Consider the following 22,876-nt stretch of genomic DNA (forward strand, 5'->3'; position numbering starts at 1 on the left):
AGATGTTTTACGATACTGGTCTGCTGCTAGAAAGCACGTGTTATGTGTATGAGGCTCCTACTGGCAAACTTACTCCCTGACCACAACACAGAGTATGTCTCCCCTGCTTTGTGAAACTCCCAAATTGTTCATAACTGGTTGACACTCACATACAGGGTCAGCAAACAGCAAAGATTCACTGTGAATGTGTGAAATGGAGGCAGGGGAGGGTGCGGCAGTAATCAAATGGCTGAGTTCCAGTTACTGTATTTTGGGCTTGACAGATCTGTGAATGGTAGCAGTGAAGATGAGTTTCTTCTGTTGTAGTCTGGACAAATAGCTGTTTAAGAAAAGCTCCTAAATCACCCAGATAGCCCAGCGAGTGTTCATGTTTTCATATTTTATGTCATCTTGGGTCATGCATCAAATACCAAAAGTGAAACTGTGTTGGATAATATTAGCAAAAAAAAATTATGTTAGTGGGCCATGATTGCACTAGATGGATTTCTATCTATTTCGGCATTTCTCTGCAGAGTTTAATAATATGCTCTGTTCAGTCTTCTTCTGTTTTAATCTGACTCTAGATGTGTAATAATAAATGGAAGTTGACTTTAGAGGATGTGCAGAATCTCTTTATTCTGTTTGAACTTCCCAAATTGTTTTTTCATGTCTTCATCTGCTGTAATATCCCTTTTTCTGTCTTCTGTCTCTGCTTGTGTACATTTTCTCTGTACATCTATTGGTTTGGTCGTATCATAGCATATAGAAAGTGTCCAGCACATAGGAAGCAGTAACTTTCAATCCATAAATGAGTTGAATAAAACCCATGAAAGTAAACAGGCAATAATAACAGCAGTGTGAATCAGCATGGCTAATGTCCTTCAAGAATTTCACAAAATTTGCAGCATTTTACATCAAGTTCTCTGGCCTACAGAGACCTTAAGAAATTTACAAACTTAGTGCTTTGACTGCCGTCTATGCCAGCACCATAGTCAGAATGAGAACTGTGTTGCAGAATGTGGGGTCTTTCTGCTTCATAAAGAAAGTAAAATGCAGGGTGTTAGATAGTTTCCATTCCTCAATTTTAGCCTGAATGAGACAGGAAAAGGCACTATATTGTGGGAATTAGATGTCAGCAAATAGTGGTAACTTTCAAATGACAAGTACTGTTAAGTAAAAAAGTACTGCTGTGAAATGGAATATTTTATTCAACTCTTTCCAAAACAGATTTCTCTAGAGGTCTGAGTATTTTTTTTAGAAGTATGACATGACAAATTCATGCTGAAAATAAGAAAGTTTTGATCTTTTTTTCTAAAATGAAGTTGAGGGTTGATTTTTATTTTGTTAATTCATCATCTTATTTTTAAAGTTTACAGATCCTTCCTACCCTACAAATATTCTTCCTGCACACCAACTGAATTTCAATATAAGAAGGACTGAATATGACACCAATTCTTAAAATGAGCAGAATTATAGGGAGAAGGGTCAGCTCTTTTGTTGGATACATCTATACGGAGCTTTGAGTTCACATTTTGTATCCGCACTGTGGACTTAGGGACCTAACACCTAGAAAATAGAGGTAAGGAACTGTAGCTTTTATTACCCTTTCTCATATTGTGTATCCACCCATAATTCTGAGAATGCACTTAGCCTGGCTTTTACCAGGCTAATTCCTATTTATTCTCAATGGAGTTTATATGAAGGGAAAATCTTCAAATTCATTCACTATTATTTTAGTTTCATTTCTGTGACTTCAAGATTCAAATTTTTAAGAATATTAATTTTTTTCTCTTAGGAGGTGAAAATATGAATGCAGTTCTTACAGCTTAATAGTAGAGGGTTATTTTTATATAGGGGGTGAAGGAGATGTGTTCTTCTCTATCTTTTTAGTAGCCAGTGTTCTACAGTATCCATCCTGCTATAGTAATTTATAGTAGAAGCAGGTTCTGCGAACAAAAAAATGTATTCCTGCTTTCTCTGGCACCTGGATGCATCTCTTGTGGAAAGCAGCCAGCAAGGCATCTCCCTCTTCCACAGAGGCTAGCAAGTGAGAGCATTTCTAAGAGCAGGTTTTTGATCTGACGAGGTTTAGGATCTGCTTCCAGGAGATGTGTGAAAGATAGCTAAGAGAAGCATGTATGTTGTTAGCAGGCTTCCAATTGATTTCTAGGGACCTACATTTCTGCTGAAAAAAAAAAAAAAAAAAAAAAAAAAACCAAAACCAGGCAAAACAGAAAAGACTGAGGACCTCTGCTCTACTTGTTTGTGCAACAGGCATTCTTTTTACATGGCCAGTTCCTATTTTTCTACCTTTGACACAACCCACTCCACTGGGGCTGAGTCAGTTCTCTAAATTAGCAAGTGTGGCCACCTACTGGGGAAAAAAACAATGTAAAAACAAATCAGAAATAACAGAATGTACAAAAATGGTAATACCTTGAGCAGAGGTAGATAGCCAGCTAGAATTACAACAAACACAAGAATAAAAATTCAAGTCCCAGTTTCCTGTGCCTATTACCATATAGTTGTGATATTATACTTTGCTCTTTCTCTGTATAAATAGTTCCCTCTTCTTCTGACAGCTTTATCCTTACCCAGTTACTCCTCTCAATCAGATCAAATTAATCCCTGATTTTGAACACCTGCAGTTTTGTTTAAATCACAATTTAGTGTTTAGTAGATAGAAACTGCACCTGACACGAACAGATCACAAGGCAAGATGTAACTGATCATTTTATTTTATTTACTAAACTACCAACAATTATTGCTTTATTTGGCAGGAGCACTCTAAGTAACAACAAATATGATTGAAATATGAAATGAACTGAACGGGTTAGGAATTACAAGAGCTTCTTTAGTTTCCAAGTGGTTATGGATGTTTTATATTGGTAGTGTGGTACAGCCATGTCTACAGCAGGGAAACACACTTACTTTTGAAGAAGGGCACCAGCATGGCCACAGTTAGACAATAGCTGATGATAACATATGTTGCCTGGAGAAGATTAAGCAACATTCACATGTGCTAGGAGCTAACTGATCATAGTACTGATGTGCCTCTGACACATCTCAGGCCCAGGTAGTCAGGCACCCCTACCACCCGGGGGCCCAGTCATCAGAGAGCAATCGCTGCCTGAGCCTTTCATCTTCCATTTGTAGGAAAGGGTCCTGAGAATTCAGTTTTAATTTAGCTTCCTTCATTTTAAATCCTTATCAAACAAATGTTAGAGCCGAGAACAAAATGGCAACAGCTGGTAATGTTTGTTAATTAATTACGGTTAAAGTCTGTATGTTTATCTAAAGTTGGTTTTGCTGTTATAGGACTATAGAGAATGGAGCAGGATGTGATTAAATTTAGATGTTTTGCTGGGAAGAAGGTGAGAGTTTACTAAATGTCACCTGAGAGCAAAAGTCTTTGTAAGAACTGAGAGGATTTTAACAGAGGTGAAACTTCTTCAGACTTACAGTGGTTTTCTGAAATAATCTGCATCTGTTTCTAAAAGGTAAACACAGTGGTTTAGATATATGATGTGTTGACTCACTTAAGATAAACAGTAAGAGCATTCACATGTCCTGATACATGTGTAGTGCTGAAAGACTTCTCTCACCCACCTCTGTGCTGCTGTGTAGATGGGAGTTGCAGTTTTCTCCAGAGGAGCAGTCTCGGTATAAAACATTTTATTAATACGCTTACACATGTGACAACATTTGTGAAAGGGGCTTTATTTTTTATTAGAATAATTAATAAAGGTTTAAAGTTTGATCAAACTTTTGACCATGTAAGATCTTTTTTCAGCCCAAAGAAGACTTAACCTACCTGAGTCTGACGGTGGATTTTCAAGGACTTTAATAATTGGCCTAGGAAACCGCTACCTCTGCAGTTCAACGTTAATTATTTTCTTAGATGGTGATGGTTACAAAATAGCCCGAGTGCAGTTTGTTTCCCGGCTTTCTCCAGGGGCTGTGAGGGTGATGCCGTCAGGGTTGCGAGGGGGGAGGGCGACTGGGTGGGAAGGAGATGGCGGCAGGGCCGCGAGGGAAAGGACGGTGGGCGCCGAGCGAGAGGGAGATGGCGGGGCGAGGAGGGCGAGGTTCAGCGGGTGCCGAATGCGAGGGAGCGAGCGGCAGGGCTGCGAGGGGAAGGGGGAGGTGGGTGCGAGGGAGATCGCAGGGCTGCGAGGGGAAGGTCGGTGGGCGCTGGGTGAGAAATCGCAGGGCTGCGAGGGGAAGGGGGAGGTGGGTGCGAGGGAGATGGCGGCCGCGCCCCCCGCCCCGCACGAGCGCTCCCGTCGCCGCCGCCATGGGGCGCGGTGGCGCCGCCCGGCGCCGTTACCCGGCGCTAACGGCCGCGGCGGCCCCGTGCTGCCATGGCGGGGCAGCTGCGGCCCGTCTACGAGGGGGAGCTCATCGACAGGTTCCCTGAGCTGTCGGCCGTGAGTGCCTCTGCCGCAGGGATCCCACCGTTGCCGCGGGGCCGCCCGCCCGCCCGCTCTATGCGCATTTCTGAGGCCGGGGGTCCTGCCGTCGGCTGAGGGAAGAGGCTGGAGGAGGGGGCAGCGGGTGGGGTGGGCAGGCGCACGTCTCTGCGGCCCACGCCCTCTTCCCCCCAAAATGCTTGTGGCTCTTTCCCCCCCCCCCCCCCCTTTTTATCAAAACAGGGACAATTAAACAACATCTCGTGCAAGGTTTCAGATCGTAATTTGACTAGTGGATATTAGTACAGCGAGTTAAGTTGTGCCTTGTTTTTTGATTGTATTGCTTAGGCTGGAAAGTTGCTTCTCAGCGGTGGAACAGCTGCGAGTTGCTTCACTGAATTTTTACCCAGGGTGAGTTGATTTTTCAGATGCTCCTTGTGAAAGTTTTGTAATGACCTCCAATTGGTGATTGTTCTTTGAGACAAGCCCTAAAAAAAAAAAAAAAAAGAGAGTCAGTGAAATCTTGTTCATTTTTTCTACATCCCTTCTCTTTAGAAACTGCTATTTTTTTTTTTTTTTCCAACGTTACTTTTGTCACATGGGATCACAGAATAGCTGGTAGCATTGTAAAACACTTCTGGCAGTTCTTATTCACTCTGCATGCTTTACAAAATTCACCATGCCTGCTTAGATGAGACTAAATAGAATTGGTTTAGGCAGTTTTTCTCTGGTAATACAATTATAATGATTAGGAATTATTATTACTTCTGATAGTGGTCCTCCTTTATAAAGGATGCCCCTCAGAATTGTGCTTACAACTAGCCCTTCCCCACGCCCCTGAAGAGTCAGAAGGTACTGAGACACAGATCCCTTAAATAGCAGCTCTCTCTAAAGGGATAATTAAAAACCCCCCAAACTGTGGTTGAAATAATTTATGGAATTGCTTCATTGATGGTGGATCAGGTTAAAGGTTTCTGAAGTTGATAAATGCAGCATCTACTTTTCAAGAAATAGACGTGAAGATACTGTTACCCATCTTAAAGATGGAACCAGATAGTTGAAGCTTAGCAACTTTCTCCTTACTTCTGTTGCTGGTTTGATAAAATTTAGGCTGGGCTGTTTGAGCTTATGCACAGAGTATCAGCATCTGCAGAAGCATACACGTGTGTTGCAGCCCTAAAATGTGCTAAAATTTTATTCTTACCTCTGTGGAATCACACTGAAGTGTCTGCAGTACTTTTCATTAATATTTTGGTGTAAAACTGGTTTTGCTTTTCCTTATATATAGCCCATTATTCCAACTACTGTGCAAAAGTTTCGAAATGCAACGAATCCAGCTCCTGGTGTTGAAAGAATGTTCTACGGCAGAGCAAATGATCCTGACATTGCAGTTCACTTGACACATGGCATAGTGTCACGTTCTTCACTCAGCGTAAGCATCTGACTCATTTACTTTTGTTTAAGAATGGGCTGCCTAAGAATAAGAGCAACTGGTCTCTTCATAGTCAGGGATAAAGGTACATAGCTGAGTGATTTACACTGAAGCATTTCACTGCCATTGTGGATTATCTGAACTCTGAGGTCAATTCCTAGGATTTAATTAGCATGATTGAAATAGGAAAACACTTGAAGTTTACTGACATTTTTCTTACCAATGACTTAACTTTTGCAGTGACTACTGAATTATTCATTTCATGTCAACATTTAAGCTAGTGACCAGTCTTCTACCCACAAATTTTACTGCTTTCTTCTTTACCGATTGCTGCAACAGGTAAAATCTGTTGAGCTCTTAGCAAGAGAACTGCTATCTGAGAACATGCTTATAGTTCAGTGTAATTGTGTATTCTTTCATACCTTTGGGTTGAAATGGATTTTGTTAGCTAAAAAGTGATGTTTTGGATATGTCAGACTATTTTGTGTGTATTCTTTACTTCAGAAATTATTTTTGTAATCTGTAATTAAACAACTAAAGAGATCATTGGTGATTTCATCATATAATTATTGTTCAAATCTCTAAAAATAGCAGTTGTGTTAGTAAAACACACTTTCATGGTGCATTTCATCAGCTGGGCTTGTAAATTAATAATTTTCAGTTTTACAAATGAAGAAGTTGAGGCAAAGAGGAGTTCAGGTTTCAAAAATAAGTCTTCAGGTGGAAACATGTAAGTCCTGATATTAGAGGATGTTGAGTAGGACATTTATTAGGCATATCCAAAATGAAAATAAAGGTTCTTGGTGTCTCTCCTCAGAAGTTTTACATTGAATGGATTGATTTGTTTACCTTGTACTGTCTGTTGAAGACTGGCTTAGTTTGCATTATCAATTAAATATTAACTGGAGGAAGAATTGGAATCAGAGTATTCCAAGTGTGAGTTTGGATCAATTGTATTTGCTACTACTGTTTCCAGTTCTTCTTTGTATAACATTCAACAAGAGTCCAGTAGTAAACCCTCTCTAGAGTCCCCATTACTTTGATGGGTAGCATGAAAAATCAAATTATTTGGGAAGATCACAATACACTCTTTTGACATTTTGAAACTTTTTTTTTTGAGATTTTTTTCCCCCTGTAAACTGACCTAATCTTACAAGTAACTTCTATTGGCCCAAGCCCAGTGTGCACACTGAGAAAAAAAATTTTGTCTAACCAGGTGCTAAGCTTTGAACACCCTCCTGAAATAATTTCTGTTGGTATGTTGTCTTAGGGTGCAATATTAGTGTATATCTCCAAATACTACCTTTAAATTCTGCATCTGCAGAACTGGGAATAGCTGTTTAGAGAATAGATAGTCTTAACCACTAGACAATAGATATTTTAAATCATAAGCACCAGGAGACTTCGTTCCAAAGATGTTATAACTGTAATTATTTTCACACTTAAATTTTGGACATATTATATTTTGACTATGGTTTCTAATACACGCTAAGAACAGAAAGGCCACAATCTGAAATTTTATAAATTAACAAGTGGAAAAACTCACATAACAATAAAGAGTTCTGTCTCATGACATGTATTTTACTGAGCTGGAGATGTAGCATAACACTGATTATTAGTGGTCTTCTCTCAAAATTCAGTTCTGTTTTTCAGCTTTGTAGATAAAATCATGTCAGTGTAATCGTATAAAGTCTCATTAGAACACTTATGATCCAACTTTTGTTCATGTGTGTGTTGAGGGGATAGCCACAGTGATGTGTGAATGATTAAATTTTGCTGCTTTTCCTGCTTTTTGTGATGTCTTTAGGCAGCTTCATTGATAAATCCACTTCCTAAAACTGATTTTCAACAAAGAATACAAGACAAAAAAGAAGCAATCTACCTTAGTAATCGTCAAGCACCCTTGGGCAGATCGCACGATCAATCTTGTATGTTACCTGAGGGCTTGGATATAATTAATACCACATTTGGAACAAAAGTCATCCAAGGTAGGAAAATTTAGCATTAAGACATATTTCTTCCACATACAAGAAAATATGCAATTTAGTATCTAGCACATATTCTATGCTTCCAACAATTCCAGCTTAATATAAAAGTTACAGCAGTTTAATTTAAAGGCATAAAAACGTACTAATATTTTTCAGTTACGATGAAGAAACAAGCAACTGAGAACATTTGGTGACTAGCAGGGCTCTTGCTTCTGCTCCAGATCAGTCTTTATAGATTTCCCCGGAGAACTGTTTAGGTGGTTGACCTTCCTTTTCCCAACTATTCTAATAGTCTAATAATAAAGATACTACATTGACTGGTGAATCTTTCCTCCATAGATGGGAGCAAATCACCTATGTGTTGACCCTGTAGCTCTCTTGCAACAGTTACATTCATCTCTGTTCCTGTGATTTATTTTTTTTCCCTAGTCACATGTCACTATGCTGTTAGATTCCTAGAGAGTGACTAGAAATGTGGTAAGCAGTGTCATTCTTCCACAGGATTAGCATCTTTTCTAACAAGATGTTTAAAATTAAGAACCAACCAAATAAAACACCCATCCCCCTTGCCTTCCCCAACCATATGTTTATTACTTACTTTCCAGATGTATCAGCTGGAGAGATTATCAATCCACCAAAAACGTATGAAGAAGTGGATAAAGAAGCCAGAGAAGGACATGATCTGTACATTGTGTCACACAATGATTATCACGTGGGTAAGTTCAAAGGCTGACAAGAAATGGCATAAAAAGTTCTAATATAAATAAAGGTAATTGTTCCTCTTTGTGTCTTCAACATGTTGTATGCAATTGTTTGAGGTATAAACTATTACTTTTTACTACTGCATTATAATGATAGAAGTTATTTCTAGAAGTAATGATGTGAAAAAAAAAAATTAGATGCAACTGAGACAGCATGACCTGTTTCTAGAACTGTAAGCCACTTCATGATGGGTGTGTTGGACAATATAAGAACTTAATGAAGGAGTTGGAAGCCTGATTTTTTTGGGGTGCTATTTGAAAAGCAAAGTATTTACAGGAAATTAGAAACTCTTAGTTGCCCTGGTTGCTTACAGAGTTTGACATTGTGCCACTGAGAGCAATCTCAGGCTTAAAGTCACGGACTGTGAGCCCAACCTATTTCAGTACTTTCACTTCAGGTTCCTCTCTTTTATCAGGATCCAAAGAGAATTTCAGGGTAGTTAGACTTTCTGATGGGGAGCTCAGCATCAGGCTCTGGTTACAAGGAATTTCAGGCTGCTGACTGGCTCTCTGCAATGTGGGTTCCTCAGCCTACAGCATCCTGCCTATGAGCCTGTCCCACAGCCTCTGTTTCTGCCCTTCCAGTGGGCTGTGCCTCCACTGCTTCCACCTCAGGGGGCTGTATTTGTGTGGAGTGGTCTGCTGAGGGATGGTTACCCTTTATCTCCTAGGTCGGCACAGGAACAGAGTGACAAATAGCATTCTGAAAAGCAGTACTTCTGCAGCCACTTCTGTTTTTCCCAGTTCCATCGTTTCCACTTAGACTGAGAGGGTTACATTGCTGCTCTGTAAGATTAGTATTATAATAAAATTGCCCATTGCGCTCGTATCAACAGTTTTGTAGGTGTAGGCCAAACATGTAAGAAACTGCAATACAGATATTTAATTGGAAATAACGTAATACTGTATGGAGGTAGTTAGGTATAAGTGAAATTATAATACTGTGTTCTCTCACTGAGAAATTCTATTACAAGTACTAGTGGTATAAATTGGCCCAGCGTGAAAATTTTTTTCACCTCTTCCCCACTTTTCTTAGGTGTTTTAGTAGAGTTATTCATTATCTGTTTCTGTCTCCTTTGTAACTTCCATCCACAAGATCATGAAAAGGGCAAACCAAAAACAGACAGATGGAAAAAAAAAAAAGTCAACCGTATGCCCCAGTTTTAAAGAATAACATAAAAATTCCATGCTGCCATACAGCCAGAGGAATCCTTATTAGAAAGCACGCAGTGAATAATATTTTTTGAAAATTCTAATTTCCATTCTTTACAAAAGGTGACTGAAAACAGCTTAGAGAAACTGAATGACTTTTTTTCTGTGACAAGAAACATGTGCTTGCAGCTCACATAGAGTACTTATGTGATATTCTTATTTGTGAAACTTCATTTTATAGGCAATACTGGATTAACAGATTCATGAGCAAGTAGGGTAATATCTTGTTTACACTGAAGTCACTGGCAAAATTTCCATTGAAGTCAACATAGCAAGAGTATATCTGAAAGTGCAGCACCTCAAAAACATTTTTTTCCTTTTAGCATTTTTTTTTGACAAATAGTGCATTAAATGGAATACGTCTCTGCTCAAGTATGGACATTATAAAGTGATTTGTTTGTATGACCCTCACTACTTAAGCAGCTTGGTATTTTTTCATTAATTTTGTTAGGCTTGTTTTTAGTCAGACATAAAAGGACATCCAACTATTTTACCACTAAAACAGTTTTTGCTTTTAATTTTGCTTTTTATCTTCGCTTTTGACATTGAGATTATTCCTAACTACTTACTAAACATGGAGAATACAAATTAATTCTTTTTAATTGAACAGAATTGTTAATTAGTTATCTGCTTTTGTTTCTTCATTGTTTTGTCTTAAGAATGAAGATACTTAGCACATTTTTCTTCCTGAGGTGTTTTATACAGGTTGAAACACTTTTTCCACAGGGGAAGCAATAAATAGGAAGTATGACTCGCCAAACTTCAGCAAGTCTTTTGTTTATGGAATAGAAACCCCTCACTTTAAAGATGGGCGAGGCACATACAAATCCTTAAATTGGCTCTGTGATCTGCAATTGTAAGTTGCAATGAGTTAACTAGTCAATTAGTGATGTGAGTTCTCAAGAAGATAATTTTACCTCTCGCAATCCCATTCTTAGCTATACTGAACTGAGTAGAAAATGCAAGGACTAATTTTCAAGTAGTTTATCCAACAGCACTTGGCATGTCTTTAGCATTACCTAAAGACACTTTTGATTTTAAATAGCAAGACTTTTCAATTACTAAATTTGTGTTTGTCTTGCAGTGGACTTGTTTCCTTCTAACATGTAATAATGTATTTTAATATAACTGAAAAATTGTTGAATATTGTTAAGCAAATATGTACAAGAGTTATTTTCATAATTTGTAGGAAGAAAGCAGCAAAAATTGTATCAAAACGAAGTGATGATTTCAAGGAAAAATTTCAGCCACAGCTTGGAAAAGTCCTTGATCCGTAAGTAAGCAAAGATACCTTCCAAGAACAAAATTCACTCAATTCACAATTGCAAAGTCGCCAGTGCCTTTTTCTGTCTTGGGTAAAAATTATGCTCTGTGCTTCCACTGCAGCATTCAGTTACAGAAAGGGGCTTTCTACTTGCCCTAATAGGTATGCATGTTACTGATGAGGGCTGTGTTGTGTCTATGTGGTGAAGTTTTAAATCTTCTTGTATAACTGCCCTGTATCTGAATTGATCAGATTTGCACAAAGCAAATTACAAGCACGCTGTAACATTTCACTGTTTATTTCCTGTCTTTTGCAGTTAGGAAGGTTTGAAAGAACTGAAATGTCTCACCTGTTATTTGGGGATTTGACCATTTTGCTTACTCTGACACTATTTTTGATCATCTTTATTACATCACCTGTATTCTCACTTTATTTCCTTGGAAAAACACCTGGAATGAAATTATGTTATCTAGCAGCATGTACCAGTCTCAGTCGAATCATTATAATGCTTCATACACCTCAGGTGATCTGGAACAGCTTTTGATTTTACAAAACAGTGCTTATGAAGGGCTACAGTAGTCCTAAGTTACAGTGTGATCAGGATCCAGCTGGGCTACAAATCTACGGTTCCTGGATGTATACAAAAACTGTCTTTGTGGATGCTCTAGATTTCTGCAAAATAGTATCTGAAGACTAAAAAACTACATTATTGACTTTGGTAACAAAATTTAATTTTAAGCTCAAGATCACAGACTTAAGTGACTCTGGAGAAGTATGCCCATAGTTCCTGTGAGGAATGAACACAAATGTGAGCCAGTTCCTCCTTTTCCCTTCACTGTGTCCTAGCTTACTGTGAAGTACACATGAAGTGTGCGCAACTTGATACAGTATGATCAGTCAGGGAATATGGGTTGCAGTGCAATCTCAAACCCTGCACTAATATTACAAGACAGATACAAGCTAACTTAATTTTATGTAGTGAATTTCACACCATCCACATCCGGTGTATAATATGAAAATTGTAAAACAACAATACACAAAGTAGCTTTTAGATTACAGTGCTTCCATCTCTGTTTGTTTGGGTTTTTTTTTTTTTTTTTTTTTTTGTTTTGTTTTGTTTTTGGTTTTTGTTTTTGTTTTTCTGTTTTGTATTTTAGAACAAAGCACTGATTCCCCTTTCAATTTTGATCATGGAATGGTTTGGGTTGTAAAGGACCTTAAAGCTCACCTAGTCCCACCCCCCTGCCCCGGGCAGGGCCCCCTTCCCCCAGCCCAGGGGGCTCCCAGCCCCGTCCAACCTGGCCTTGAACCCTTCCAGGGAGGGGGCACCCACAGCTGCTGTGGGCACCCTGGGCCAGTGCCTCACCGCCCGCACAGAAAATAATTTCTTCCTTATATCTAAACCTACCCTCTTTCAGTTTAAAGCTGTTACCCCTTGTCCTATCACTACCCTCCCTGATCAAGAGTCCTTCCCCATCTTTCCTATAGCGCCCTTTAAGTACTGGAAGGCCCCTGGAGCCTTCTCTTCTCCAGGCTGAACAACCCCAGCTCTCTCAGCCTGGCCTCACAGTGGAGGTGCTCCAGCCCCCTCAGTCATCTTTGTGGCCATCATCTGGACTTGCTCAAGCAGGTCCATGTCCTTCTTGTGTTGGGAGCCCAGAGCTGGCCCCAGCACTGCACGTGGGGTCACACAAGAGCAGAGCAGAGGGGGAGAATCCCCCCCCTCGACCTGCTGGCCACACTCCTCCTGATGCAGCCCAGGACACGTTGGCTGTCTGGGCTGCGAGCACACATTGCTGGCTCACAGTCAGTTTTTCATCCACTAACACCCCCAGTCCCTCTCCTTGGGGCTGCTCTCCAGCCACTCGTGGCCCAGCCTGTATCTGTGCTGGGGATGGCCCCGACCCACGGGCAGGACCTTGCCCTTGGCCTTGCTGAACTCCAGGAGGTTTGCCCGGGCCCCCCTCTCCAGCCTGTCTGGGCCCCTCTGGATGCCACCCCTGCCCTCAGCGTGTCCCCCACCACACAGCTCGGGGTCATCGGCAAACTTGCTGAGGGTGCGCTCGATCCCACTGTCTGTGTCACCAACAAAGATGTTCGATGGCACCGATCCCAGTACTGACCCCTGAGGAACGCCACTTGTCACTGATCTCCACTCGGACACTGAGCCGCTGACCACACTCTCTTTGAGTGCAACCATCCAGCCAATTCTTTACCCACCGAGTGGTCCATCCATCAAATCCCTGTCTTTCCAGTTTAGAGACAAGGATGTTGTGGGGGACAGTATCAAATGCTTTGCATAAGTGCAAATTTGTCAGGCACAATTTGTCCATAGTGAAGCCATGTTGTCTGTCACCAATCATCTCCTTATTTTCCATGTGCCTTAGCATAGTTCCAGGAGGATTCACTTCATGATTTTGCCAGGCGCAGAGGTGACACTGACTGGCCTGTAGTTCCCTGGGTCTTCTTTCTTTTCCTTTGTAGAAATGGGGGTTGTGTTTCCCCTTTTCCAGTCAGCGGGAACTTCACCAGACTGCCATGACTTCTCAAATGTTATGGATAGTGGCTTAGCCACTTCATCTGCCAGTTCCCTTAGGACCTGCAGATGCATCTCATCAGGTCCCATGGACTTGTGCACCTTCAGGTTCCTTAGATAGTCTCAAACCTGATCTTTTCCTGCAGTGGGTGGTTTTTCATCCTCCCAGACCTTTGCCTTCTGTGTCTTGGGCGGTGTGGCTGGAGCACTTGCTGGTCAAAACTGAGGCAAAAAATTCACTGAGTACCTCAGCCTTCTCCATATGCCAGGTAACCAGGGCTCCTGTTTCTCTCTGGAGAGGGCCCACATTTTCCCTAGTCTTGCTTTTACCACCGATTTACCTGTAGAAGTTTTTCTTGTTGCCATTGATGTCCCTGGCCAGATTTAATTCTATCAGGGCTTTGGACTTCCTGACCTGATCCCTGGCTGTCTGGGAAGTTTCTCTGTATTCTTTCCAGTCTATCTGTCCTTGTTTCCACCCTCTGTAGGCTTCCTTTTATGTTTGAGCTTTCCCAGGAACATCTTGTCCATCCATACGGGCCTCCTGGTGTTCTTACCTGACTTCCTCTTTGTCTGCATGCATTGCTCCTGAGCTTGGAGGAGGTGATCCTTGAATATTAACCAGCTTTCTCAGGCCCCTCTTCCCTCCAGGGCTTTATCCCATGCTACTCTGCCAAGCAGATCCCTGAACAGGCCAAATTCTGCTCTCCTGAAGCCCAGGGTAGTGAGCTTGCTGTGCGCCTGCCTTGCTGCCCTAAGGATCTTGAACTCCACCATTTCATGGTCACTGCAGCCAAGGCTGCCCTTGAGCTTCACACTTGATGGAGGTTTCTGGTTCATATAACAGTTGTAAATACTGAACATAGAGATAAAATGAACATAGCATATTTTAAAAATTAAGAAATAAATAAACATTTTTTTTTAATGTCACTAACAGCATCTTAATTTTCTGGTAAATAAAACTGGGACAATTTTTCCAGATGGGTATTGGTTTGGTTGCTGGTTTTGGTAGACACAAAATTGTATGTGAGAAAGCAGAGATGTAATTTTATTTTTCCACTTTAGCCAAAAGTAGTTTCTTTGGAGCCATTATTTCAGTTGGAGATCTGGTTTGTCCTAAACATTCCTATTATTTGGTCTTTCAAAAGAAATCTTTTGGACTTCACTCATTTTTGTCATTGTATTATAAAAAAATGTATTTTAGCATAGAATGTTTTTCCTTTTAATGAGTATAGATGTTCAAAAAGTTAATGTTTACATTTGTTTGTGTTAGATTACAAACAGCAAATGTACTAAACAGGAATGCTTTTCTGGAATGGCAACTTTGAAGCAAAGTACTGATAAACAAATTTCAGGTGAACTATGTGTATCATCCCTAATCATGTAACAGATTATTACTTTTTTTTTTTTTTAAATAATAGCACAGGGTTTATTTTGGCTGTTAATAAACTATTTGACAATTAACAAAGAAATGTGCTTATTAACAGTATAGCAGAAACTATGAATGTCCCCCCAGGCCATACATTTGGAATGTTACTCCATCGAGATGAATACGGTAAGTTCAGGGGAGAATAAGATTTTACCTTATTGCTGAAACTATGCTGAAGTATTTACTGCTGGTTGTGTAGCATTTAATTTTCCTAAAACCTTAGAGGCAAGGTACAAATTTTGACAGTGACAGTAAATTTTTGGAGGGAAAATTTGAGAAGCATTTAAGTTGCTAGTGGGAAAAAAAGAATTTCAGAAATAAAGAAATTTTAGGTTTTGGATGATTATGTTGTTTTTTTGGTTTTGTTGTTTTTTTTTGCAAGCCTCTCTATCTGAATGAAAGCAAAATGGTAAATGTCAGAAAACTCACTGAGATCTACGTGATAAAGTTAGAATGGCTATTTAAATCAATTATGTGTCTTTCCTCTCAATGATTTTTCCAGCACTTCTGTAAAAAGAGTTAGCATAATAAGAAATAAATAAGAATAATAAGTTTTGAAGGTAGTAGGGAGAAAACAGAATGAAAATAAAACATTATTCATTATCATTATGACAATGGTGTTTCAACATTATGTTTAATAACTAGAGAATACAGTGAATAGTTAGGCAGCAAAAAATGTAAGTGATTCAGAGTTTTTAAATTAGTCAAGGCATGTTCAAATTCTGGATAAGCTTTTATACATGCTTTACTATGCAGTGTAATAAATATTTAAAATGTGTAGGTGCGCTTGTCCATTAAGGAACAGAAGAAGGAACTGAACAAACAAATTTGTTAGTAACTAGAAAATAATGCATGTACGTTGCTGTTAGAAGGGGATTAGGTGAGATGCTCCTATTTCTTATTGGACTCTGAATTAACTTCTTGCACTCTAGAAAGTGACCTTGGTGTCTTGGGGAGTTGGATGAAGACTGTAGCTCAGTGTGCCAAACTGTTTAAAAATACTAATAAAAGGTAGGATATGTAGAAAATGGGAAGAGTAACACAAAAATAGTACACTGTCGTTCTAGAAATCAATGGTACATAATTATCTGAAATATTACATTGACTTTCCTATTGGTTCTTGTAAGTGTTCTGAAATACAACAGACTAGAAGTGCTCTATGTTTTTTTCTCCACTGTCTGGATATTGAGTAACTCTTACTGCTCTCAGAAGCTTTTAGGAGGAGTAGGTGGATTTGTGAAGCTATATTAAGATGTTTCAAAATTTTTGATACTAACTGCATGTGAGTAGAGAGATCATCATATGGACCATTGGATCTTTTAATGAAATGGCCGTATCAGATGTTCAGCAGTGCTGAAAATCAGCACCTTTAAACTGAAATGCTCCTCTTCCATAAGACTGTAAGCCATTCTTTTTAAATGTCCATTTTCTGTATACACACAACTAATTAAGGAAGTGTTTATTTTGATAGGGATTGGCGATCTTCTTCAGTGGCGGGTTCCATGTGAGTTCCTCCATGGTAAAGGCAGAGAGAGAGCTGTCTTGGCAGCAGTTCGACAGAGTTTGAAGAAATCTAACTATGAGAATTTTGACATGTTACTAGAAGCATTCAGGCATTATGATAAGGTTAGTGCTTTGAAGAAGTATAAATGTAAAGGAATGTGTTAAATCAGCGCTCCTGTGCTATGGAGATACAAACATGAAGAAACATTAGCATATCAAGGCAAATATAGATGAAGACTATAAAGACAAGGTAACTTCATAGTTATTGTATGTTTAATCTACTGTGATGTGCTATGGAATTAAACAGAACAGTGTTTGGAGCTTTTCACAACAGTATTTGGAATATCCAGGTTAACAGTGAGGAAGGGACATACATGTGAGCAGGAATAATCCTAGCATTTTTTGCTCTTTAGAATTTGATATTTCTTCTTAAAAGAAAAATGGTTGAAAGGATTATGATCATATTTTCTTCCAATCTCTACTTTTTTGACTGAGTCACCAAGCATTAGAATTTCAGATATTTTATTTTTTTTCTCTTTGGAAAAAAACCTATAGTTGACATTTCATATATAACATTAACTGTAATGTATACAGAATGATTGATGCCTTACTTTGAAAAGAAATCTTGGTTTTGCCTCAACATTTATGATTAGGTTGTTGTCTTGTCACAATACCCTGTTATACTCTTTTAGTCTCAAATTGCTGTATTATTTAAATTGAAAATTATTTATTGACACATGTTCAGATTTTTAATTTCTAAATGATTTAGGGTTTCTTTTTTTACTCAGCAATGTTACTTGTCTGAAATTGTGTGCTTGATGTGCTATATATAGATAAATTATACATATAATTTGATATTAAAAGTTTTATGTATAAAATAGCAATATGAAATATTAATATATAATAGATATTTTAATATATAAAAAATATAATCACATCTGTGTATGTGTTCCTTTTGGTGGAACCTTTTGATAATGACTGTTACAACAACTGTTTTATTTTATTTATAATAGAATGGTAATGGAATGATAGACAGGGACAACCTACGAAAGTCCTGTTTTCAGCTTAATCTGAATCTAGATGATGAGCTCCTGGATTCCTTATTTGACTGTTGTGATTTGGATAAAGATGGTCTGATTAATTATCTGGAGTTTGCAAACTTTCTGAACTGGAAAGACAAAACGGCTGTTAAAGAGTTTGAAGAAAAGATAATTACAAAAGGTAGATGACTTAATATGGGGAAATTGTGGAGATAATCTTGTTATGACAACAGCTATTGAAAGCTATTGAAAGGACATTGTTGTTGTAGACTAGGTGCTCCTTCAGAAGGATTTAGAGTGCATTTAGTCCTTGTCTACCACCAGCAAAACCTCAGATAGAAATGTATTTCAGAACTCTGGAGTCTGTTGCATGTTGAGAATGTCCCAGAAATCAGGAGAAAGGAAAAAACCTCTTAGACTCATTACCAGAAATGCAGATCGATTATGTTACCTATTTTATAGTTTTTCAAGAATTCAAGCAATGTCTTTTACCTTTTAGTCTATAAAAGCTGATAATAAATCTTGGCTGTACCATAACTTTTGTTTATAGGGAAAAAAATAGATGATCCTGTTGTGCCTGAAGACACAAAGATAAATGATGAGCCAAAGCAGGAAGATCTTGTGCTAAAAGAACCCGGAAGCTCAGAAAAGGCATCAAAAACTCTTACAAGATCAACAGATCATGTATTTGCAAATTATCAGACAACTTCTTCTCAGTATAATGCTGTAGTAGGTGGTCTCCCAACTACCTGTAAGTACAGTGGACTGTACTTCTCACTTCTGAGCATTATTTAAGACAAAATCAGGAACAAGTTTTAAAACTATGCTACAGGTTCTACTGATGTACACTAGTGAATTAATTTATCTCAACTAAGTGTTTAGGATTGTGGCTTGGAAATTGTCATGGCTTGGATGTTTGGCACGATTAATCCATTCAAAACATGGAAGTTAATCTAGATGTCTTTGAGAAATTATGCTGGTAATGTTAGGAGAACAATATCTTTTTGGAATCACCTAAAAATGTTTTCAGCTGGAAGTACTGGATAAGTGCTAGAATATGAATGCAAGATTTCCTCTTGTCATGCTTCATGATGTAGCTGAATCTAGGAATTTTAAAAATATGAAAAAAACAGATGAGGAGAAAAAATATGTAACCTGTTATTGAATCCATGTGAGACATCGAATTTGTTCTTATTTCATACAAAATGTTTTGTCTTCCCTGGCACTATCTTTGCATACAGGCTTTTCCATGCTACCTGTTGATTGATTTCCGTAGGTTATCCAGTGTGCGGTGTTCCAACTGTTCATTCAGATACTCCTGCTTCTCACATTCGCTGCATCAGTGACAGAACTAACTATGGTGATGAGGCCAGTGCTTATGCATTATTGTTCCCGTCTGTCTTTAGTGAAAAGGGAGTGTATGAAAGAGACTTTTTTAAAACAAGACCAAAGGCAGAGGTATAGTGCATTTCTTCAAAATATTCTTCCCATATAAATGTATCTCTAGCCATGTGGGAGTAGAAAGTCATATTATCAGGTAAACAGGCTGTAAAATTCGTTGCTGAAACATTACCATCTTCCTTTACATCCATTCAACTATCTGAAAAATATATACTCTTCATGTTCAAAATTATTCATACAGGTGGTAAGTAATAATCTTACTGAGATTCAATTTCAATAAGTAACATAAGGAAGGACATCAGGCTGTTGCTACTCGCATGCTCAACTGTTGTGTCAAACAGGAGTCTGTAATTAATCTAGGGCTTAAGAGTCTCTGACTCATCATTTCTGCAATGTGAGAAGAGTAAAGCAGTTGTGAAATTTCCATCCTTGCACATATTCAAATTTCTGAGCAAGGTCCCAAGCAACAAGCAACATGACTTAATAGGAAAGTTAGCCCCTGCTTTGATTGTGTGGTTGGATGGATGATCTCCAGAGGTCTCTTCCAACCTAAGTTATTCTATGATTCTATGAGTAGATGTCTTAAGAAGCCCCACAAGAAGATTTTTACAGGTGTGTAAAACTAGTTTCTATAACAGAGGGATGCTCAGTGGAAAATTTTATCCTAGGTGTCTCTCCTCAAACAAACTTGCAGGTGTTGCTAATGGCAAATTCAGCAAACTGCTTGAATATACCATTTAAGTGCTCTGCTGAGTCACAGTTGTAGACTCAGATCTACAAAGAACTTGTACAGTGATAAAGGATAGAGAGGCTCACACACCAGTGCGGTGACACCTCATATTTCTGAAGGACATAAGACTGTAGGGACTTACTTGGGGAATCCATGATTTTTCTATCTGATATCTCTGGGGACTGCTACCACTCTGTTATCTCACAGACCAGAGTTCCTCCCACAAAACAACTTTGCTTCTTCAGTATTGTTTACTCTTTTGCTTCTACATTTGTATGCATTTTCTAGGGAAAAAATATAGAGATAACTTCATTACCTGAAATATAGTTTATGAGACAATTGTAACAAAATGTAAAATTCCACTCTAAAGTGAAAAAAGAAGCCTTGACAACCTCTCCCTCTCTACTAGTCATTATATTAAATATTCAGACACATTTTAAAGTGGATCTGGACCTTGAGTATATATTTTACAGAAAAGAACGTTGCTCGTTAGTGGATGGGGATGTAAAAGGTGTGGGTGTCATGTTCTATACATATCCATAAAACAGTTTGTCAGAACGTTGTCTTCATGAACATTTACCATTTTATAATCTAGCTCTGAAGCAGGAAATCAATGCATGAGAATACAGATAACAGTAAATAGAATTCATGCTTCATTAAGAAGCTCATTATAGCTGTCAAGTACTAGATAGAACTCTTCTCTGAAGTTATATTGTGGACTGAGATGTCATACTCCATTGTAGACTATACAGGCTATAGAGAGTTCAGTACAGAACCACCACTGTGTGTGTTAAATCCCCCTATACTCATTAAATGGATGTTTCAGTATTTTAGTGATCATCTTTGATTTATTGTGATATGGAGCAGTAATATTTTCAAGCGTGTAATGAAAGCCAGAGTCATTTAATACTACCAGTTTTTGTGTAGGCCTGTAGAAATTAATGTGAATTTTGGCTATAAAGAGGTTTCATGAGGTGACTTTTCATGCTACAAAAGACCAAAAGAGTTCTAGGGCCTGATGTTTTCATCACTGGAATTCATCCTAGACTATTGAAGAGAATAGAAGTTATATAACTGAGTAATAGTGTGTAACATATTGACAGGATCATGTTGATACTAGGTAAGGGTCAGTTTAACTCCCTCTTGGCACTCTGTGGTTTAGTCAATGATTATTTTATGGCTGTTGATAAGCCAGGACAGAGTTGTATTTTAATATGGTGAAGCCAAGTTATAAGAGCATGTAGGCCTTTATTGTCCCTACAGTGGTATCCTGTAATGGAATATTGCTTTTAGTTTAACTTCTAAATTTCACTAGCTTGTTGAAGACATTAGATCAAATCTGGTTTGTTTTCCTCGTGAGTAATATTACTGATTTAACTGAAACAACACCTTAAAAGTGCTTAAAGCAACAAAATTTAGTCCATGTTTTCTTTCTGTAATTTCAGATGGCATTAGCTGCCATAGATGAAGCTGCATATTTGCTGTACTGTGGATCAGGCCTATATTTATACAAAAGAGTTTTAGAGAAAGATGTCAAACAGTGTTGATTTGACTGTGTTAAAGGTCTTTTATTAAAGCATGCATAAAATCTCCAGAGCATAAATATAACACACGTGCACACACATGATACAAGTCGAGAAGTCAAATGTTTGCTAATACTAACAAAAACACAAATTATGTCAATATTCTTCTAAAGCCACCTTCCTCTGATGAATCAACAGGTCTGTGTAATGAGGCATGAAGCAGCAAGCACCCAAGTGAGAAAATCCAGGAAAAAAAAAATTTCTGCTGGATTACCTTGGTGTAAAACTATAGCAAGACCCAAAGTTGATGTGAACCATTTCATTTTAGTCACTTCACCCAGTTATGTATTGCAACTGAAGATCTTGCATATACTATTCTTGCTGTGAAATGCAGACAATAATATAATCTGATTTATGTCGATAACTGCAAACCGTAAAAATACAGTGGATAAACAGGACTTGATTTAGGGCTTTTAAAAAATGTTTACTTTGCCCTGAATTTTCTGGTTTTGATTTTTCCAATGTTGAAGTTGCATCAACATTAACTTATTAAATAAAGACAATTTTGTACACCACAGCTTTTATCCCTCTAAGATTCAGATTTACTTAAATAAGAACTTATTTGGTTAATGATGCAGGATGTGGTCTGCAGAGTGGGAAAATATTCTTTGGCAGATAGAGATTGCTAATATGTGTAAAAGCCAGATCCTACATAGTTTAAGGAAGATGCTGACCGGAATTACATAAATTGTATTATTTTGTAGATTGCAGAAATTCTCCACAACATTGGCATGAACATTTCAGATGAAAGGTTTGAAGAGATATGGAAGCAAGCCTGTATGAAACATCACAAGGAAGAGGTTTGTGTAGAAAGCATCAAGAATGTACTGGATGAGATACATGAATCACACACAGAAACCAGTTGCTAATTCTACTCTTTAGGCATTGCATTTAATTGACACCAGTCATAATTCTGATGCTGAATACAATAAACATTTTCAATAACGTGTTTATAGAACTGTAATTCACTGTTTATTGTCTTTCTGAATAGTGGGTTCACCACATATGTATGAATCCTACTGCTGTCATTGCAGTTAGTAGTAACTGATATCCATAGGAATAAAAGAGGATAGAGCATGTCTTTATTTTATCTTTTTATACAGTGTTTCTAAGTCAAAATAGTAATACTTTAAGCATGGACACATTTTGCATTTTCGGAATTTTTTTTTCCTCTTACAAATGGAAGGACACTTTTGAAAGTACTTAAGATAAATGTTTCAGATATGCAAGATCTCTTAAAGATTACTGTCACAGAATGGCAGCTTGCCTTGTTTCTAATGTTCCATAACTTAATGTCAACAAAATGGTAGCTAACAGAGATCTGGTTGTGGTAAATGATTTGACATGTTTAAAAATTTGTGTAAGTGCTTTACACTAAGATACTAAGGAAACTACATAGTCATAGGTGTAGGATCAAAAGTGTTGTCATAAAATAGACTCCATAAGAACCAGTGGATTAAGAAGTGCAAAAATAAATGGCCAGTTGTGTGCCAGAGGGCTCATATTCTTTATGCAAGCTTACGGCTATTAGGTAGTAGTATTCAGCTTTCACAAACAAGAAGAAAAACTAGATATTTAGAGGTGTATGTGCACATGACATAAAAAC

General features: G+C 38.2%; 1 protein-coding gene across 7 annotated transcripts in view; it reads left to right on the forward strand.

Annotated features, from left to right (window-relative positions):
- Positions 1 to 22,225, forward strand: part of EFHB (EF-hand domain family member B) — a 25,011-nt gene extending 2,786 nt beyond the window's left edge. For 3 of the 7 annotated variants that reach the window (XM_042801684.1, XM_042801685.1, XM_042801686.1), the window contains 13 exons: positions 1,349 to 1,558; positions 4,740 to 4,802; positions 5,680 to 5,823; positions 7,631 to 7,811; positions 8,417 to 8,527; positions 10,511 to 10,640; positions 10,974 to 11,057; positions 15,072 to 15,139; positions 16,485 to 16,639; positions 17,530 to 17,737; positions 18,107 to 18,307; positions 18,833 to 19,014; positions 21,975 to 22,225. In XM_042801684.1, the coding sequence (XP_042657618.1) occupies positions 5,746 to 5,823; positions 7,631 to 7,811; positions 8,417 to 8,527; positions 10,511 to 10,640; positions 10,974 to 11,057; positions 15,072 to 15,139; positions 16,485 to 16,639; positions 17,530 to 17,737; positions 18,107 to 18,307; positions 18,833 to 19,014; positions 21,975 to 22,139 (1,563 nt within the window). In that variant the 5' untranslated portion in view covers positions 1,349 to 1,558; positions 4,740 to 4,802; positions 5,680 to 5,745 and the 3' untranslated portion in view covers positions 22,140 to 22,225. Of the gene's footprint in view, positions 1 to 1,348; positions 1,559 to 3,782; positions 4,024 to 4,067; positions 4,126 to 4,157; positions 4,410 to 4,739; positions 4,803 to 5,679; positions 5,824 to 7,630; positions 7,812 to 8,416; positions 8,528 to 10,510; positions 10,641 to 10,973; positions 11,058 to 15,071; positions 15,140 to 16,484; positions 16,640 to 17,529; positions 17,738 to 18,106; positions 18,308 to 18,832; positions 19,015 to 21,974 lie in introns of those variants that run through there. The other 4 variants (XM_042801679.1, XM_042801683.1, XM_042801682.1 and 1 more) reach the window with 4 other exon arrangements.
- Positions 22,226 to 22,876: the final 651 nt, after the last annotated feature.

This window comes from Tyto alba, unplaced genomic scaffold (genome assembly GCF_018691265.1).
Source record: "Tyto alba isolate M040663 unplaced genomic scaffold, T.alba_DEE_v4.0 Super-Scaffold_38, whole genome shotgun sequence".
Classification (NCBI taxonomy): Eukaryota; Metazoa; Chordata; class Aves; order Strigiformes; family Tytonidae; genus Tyto; species Tyto alba.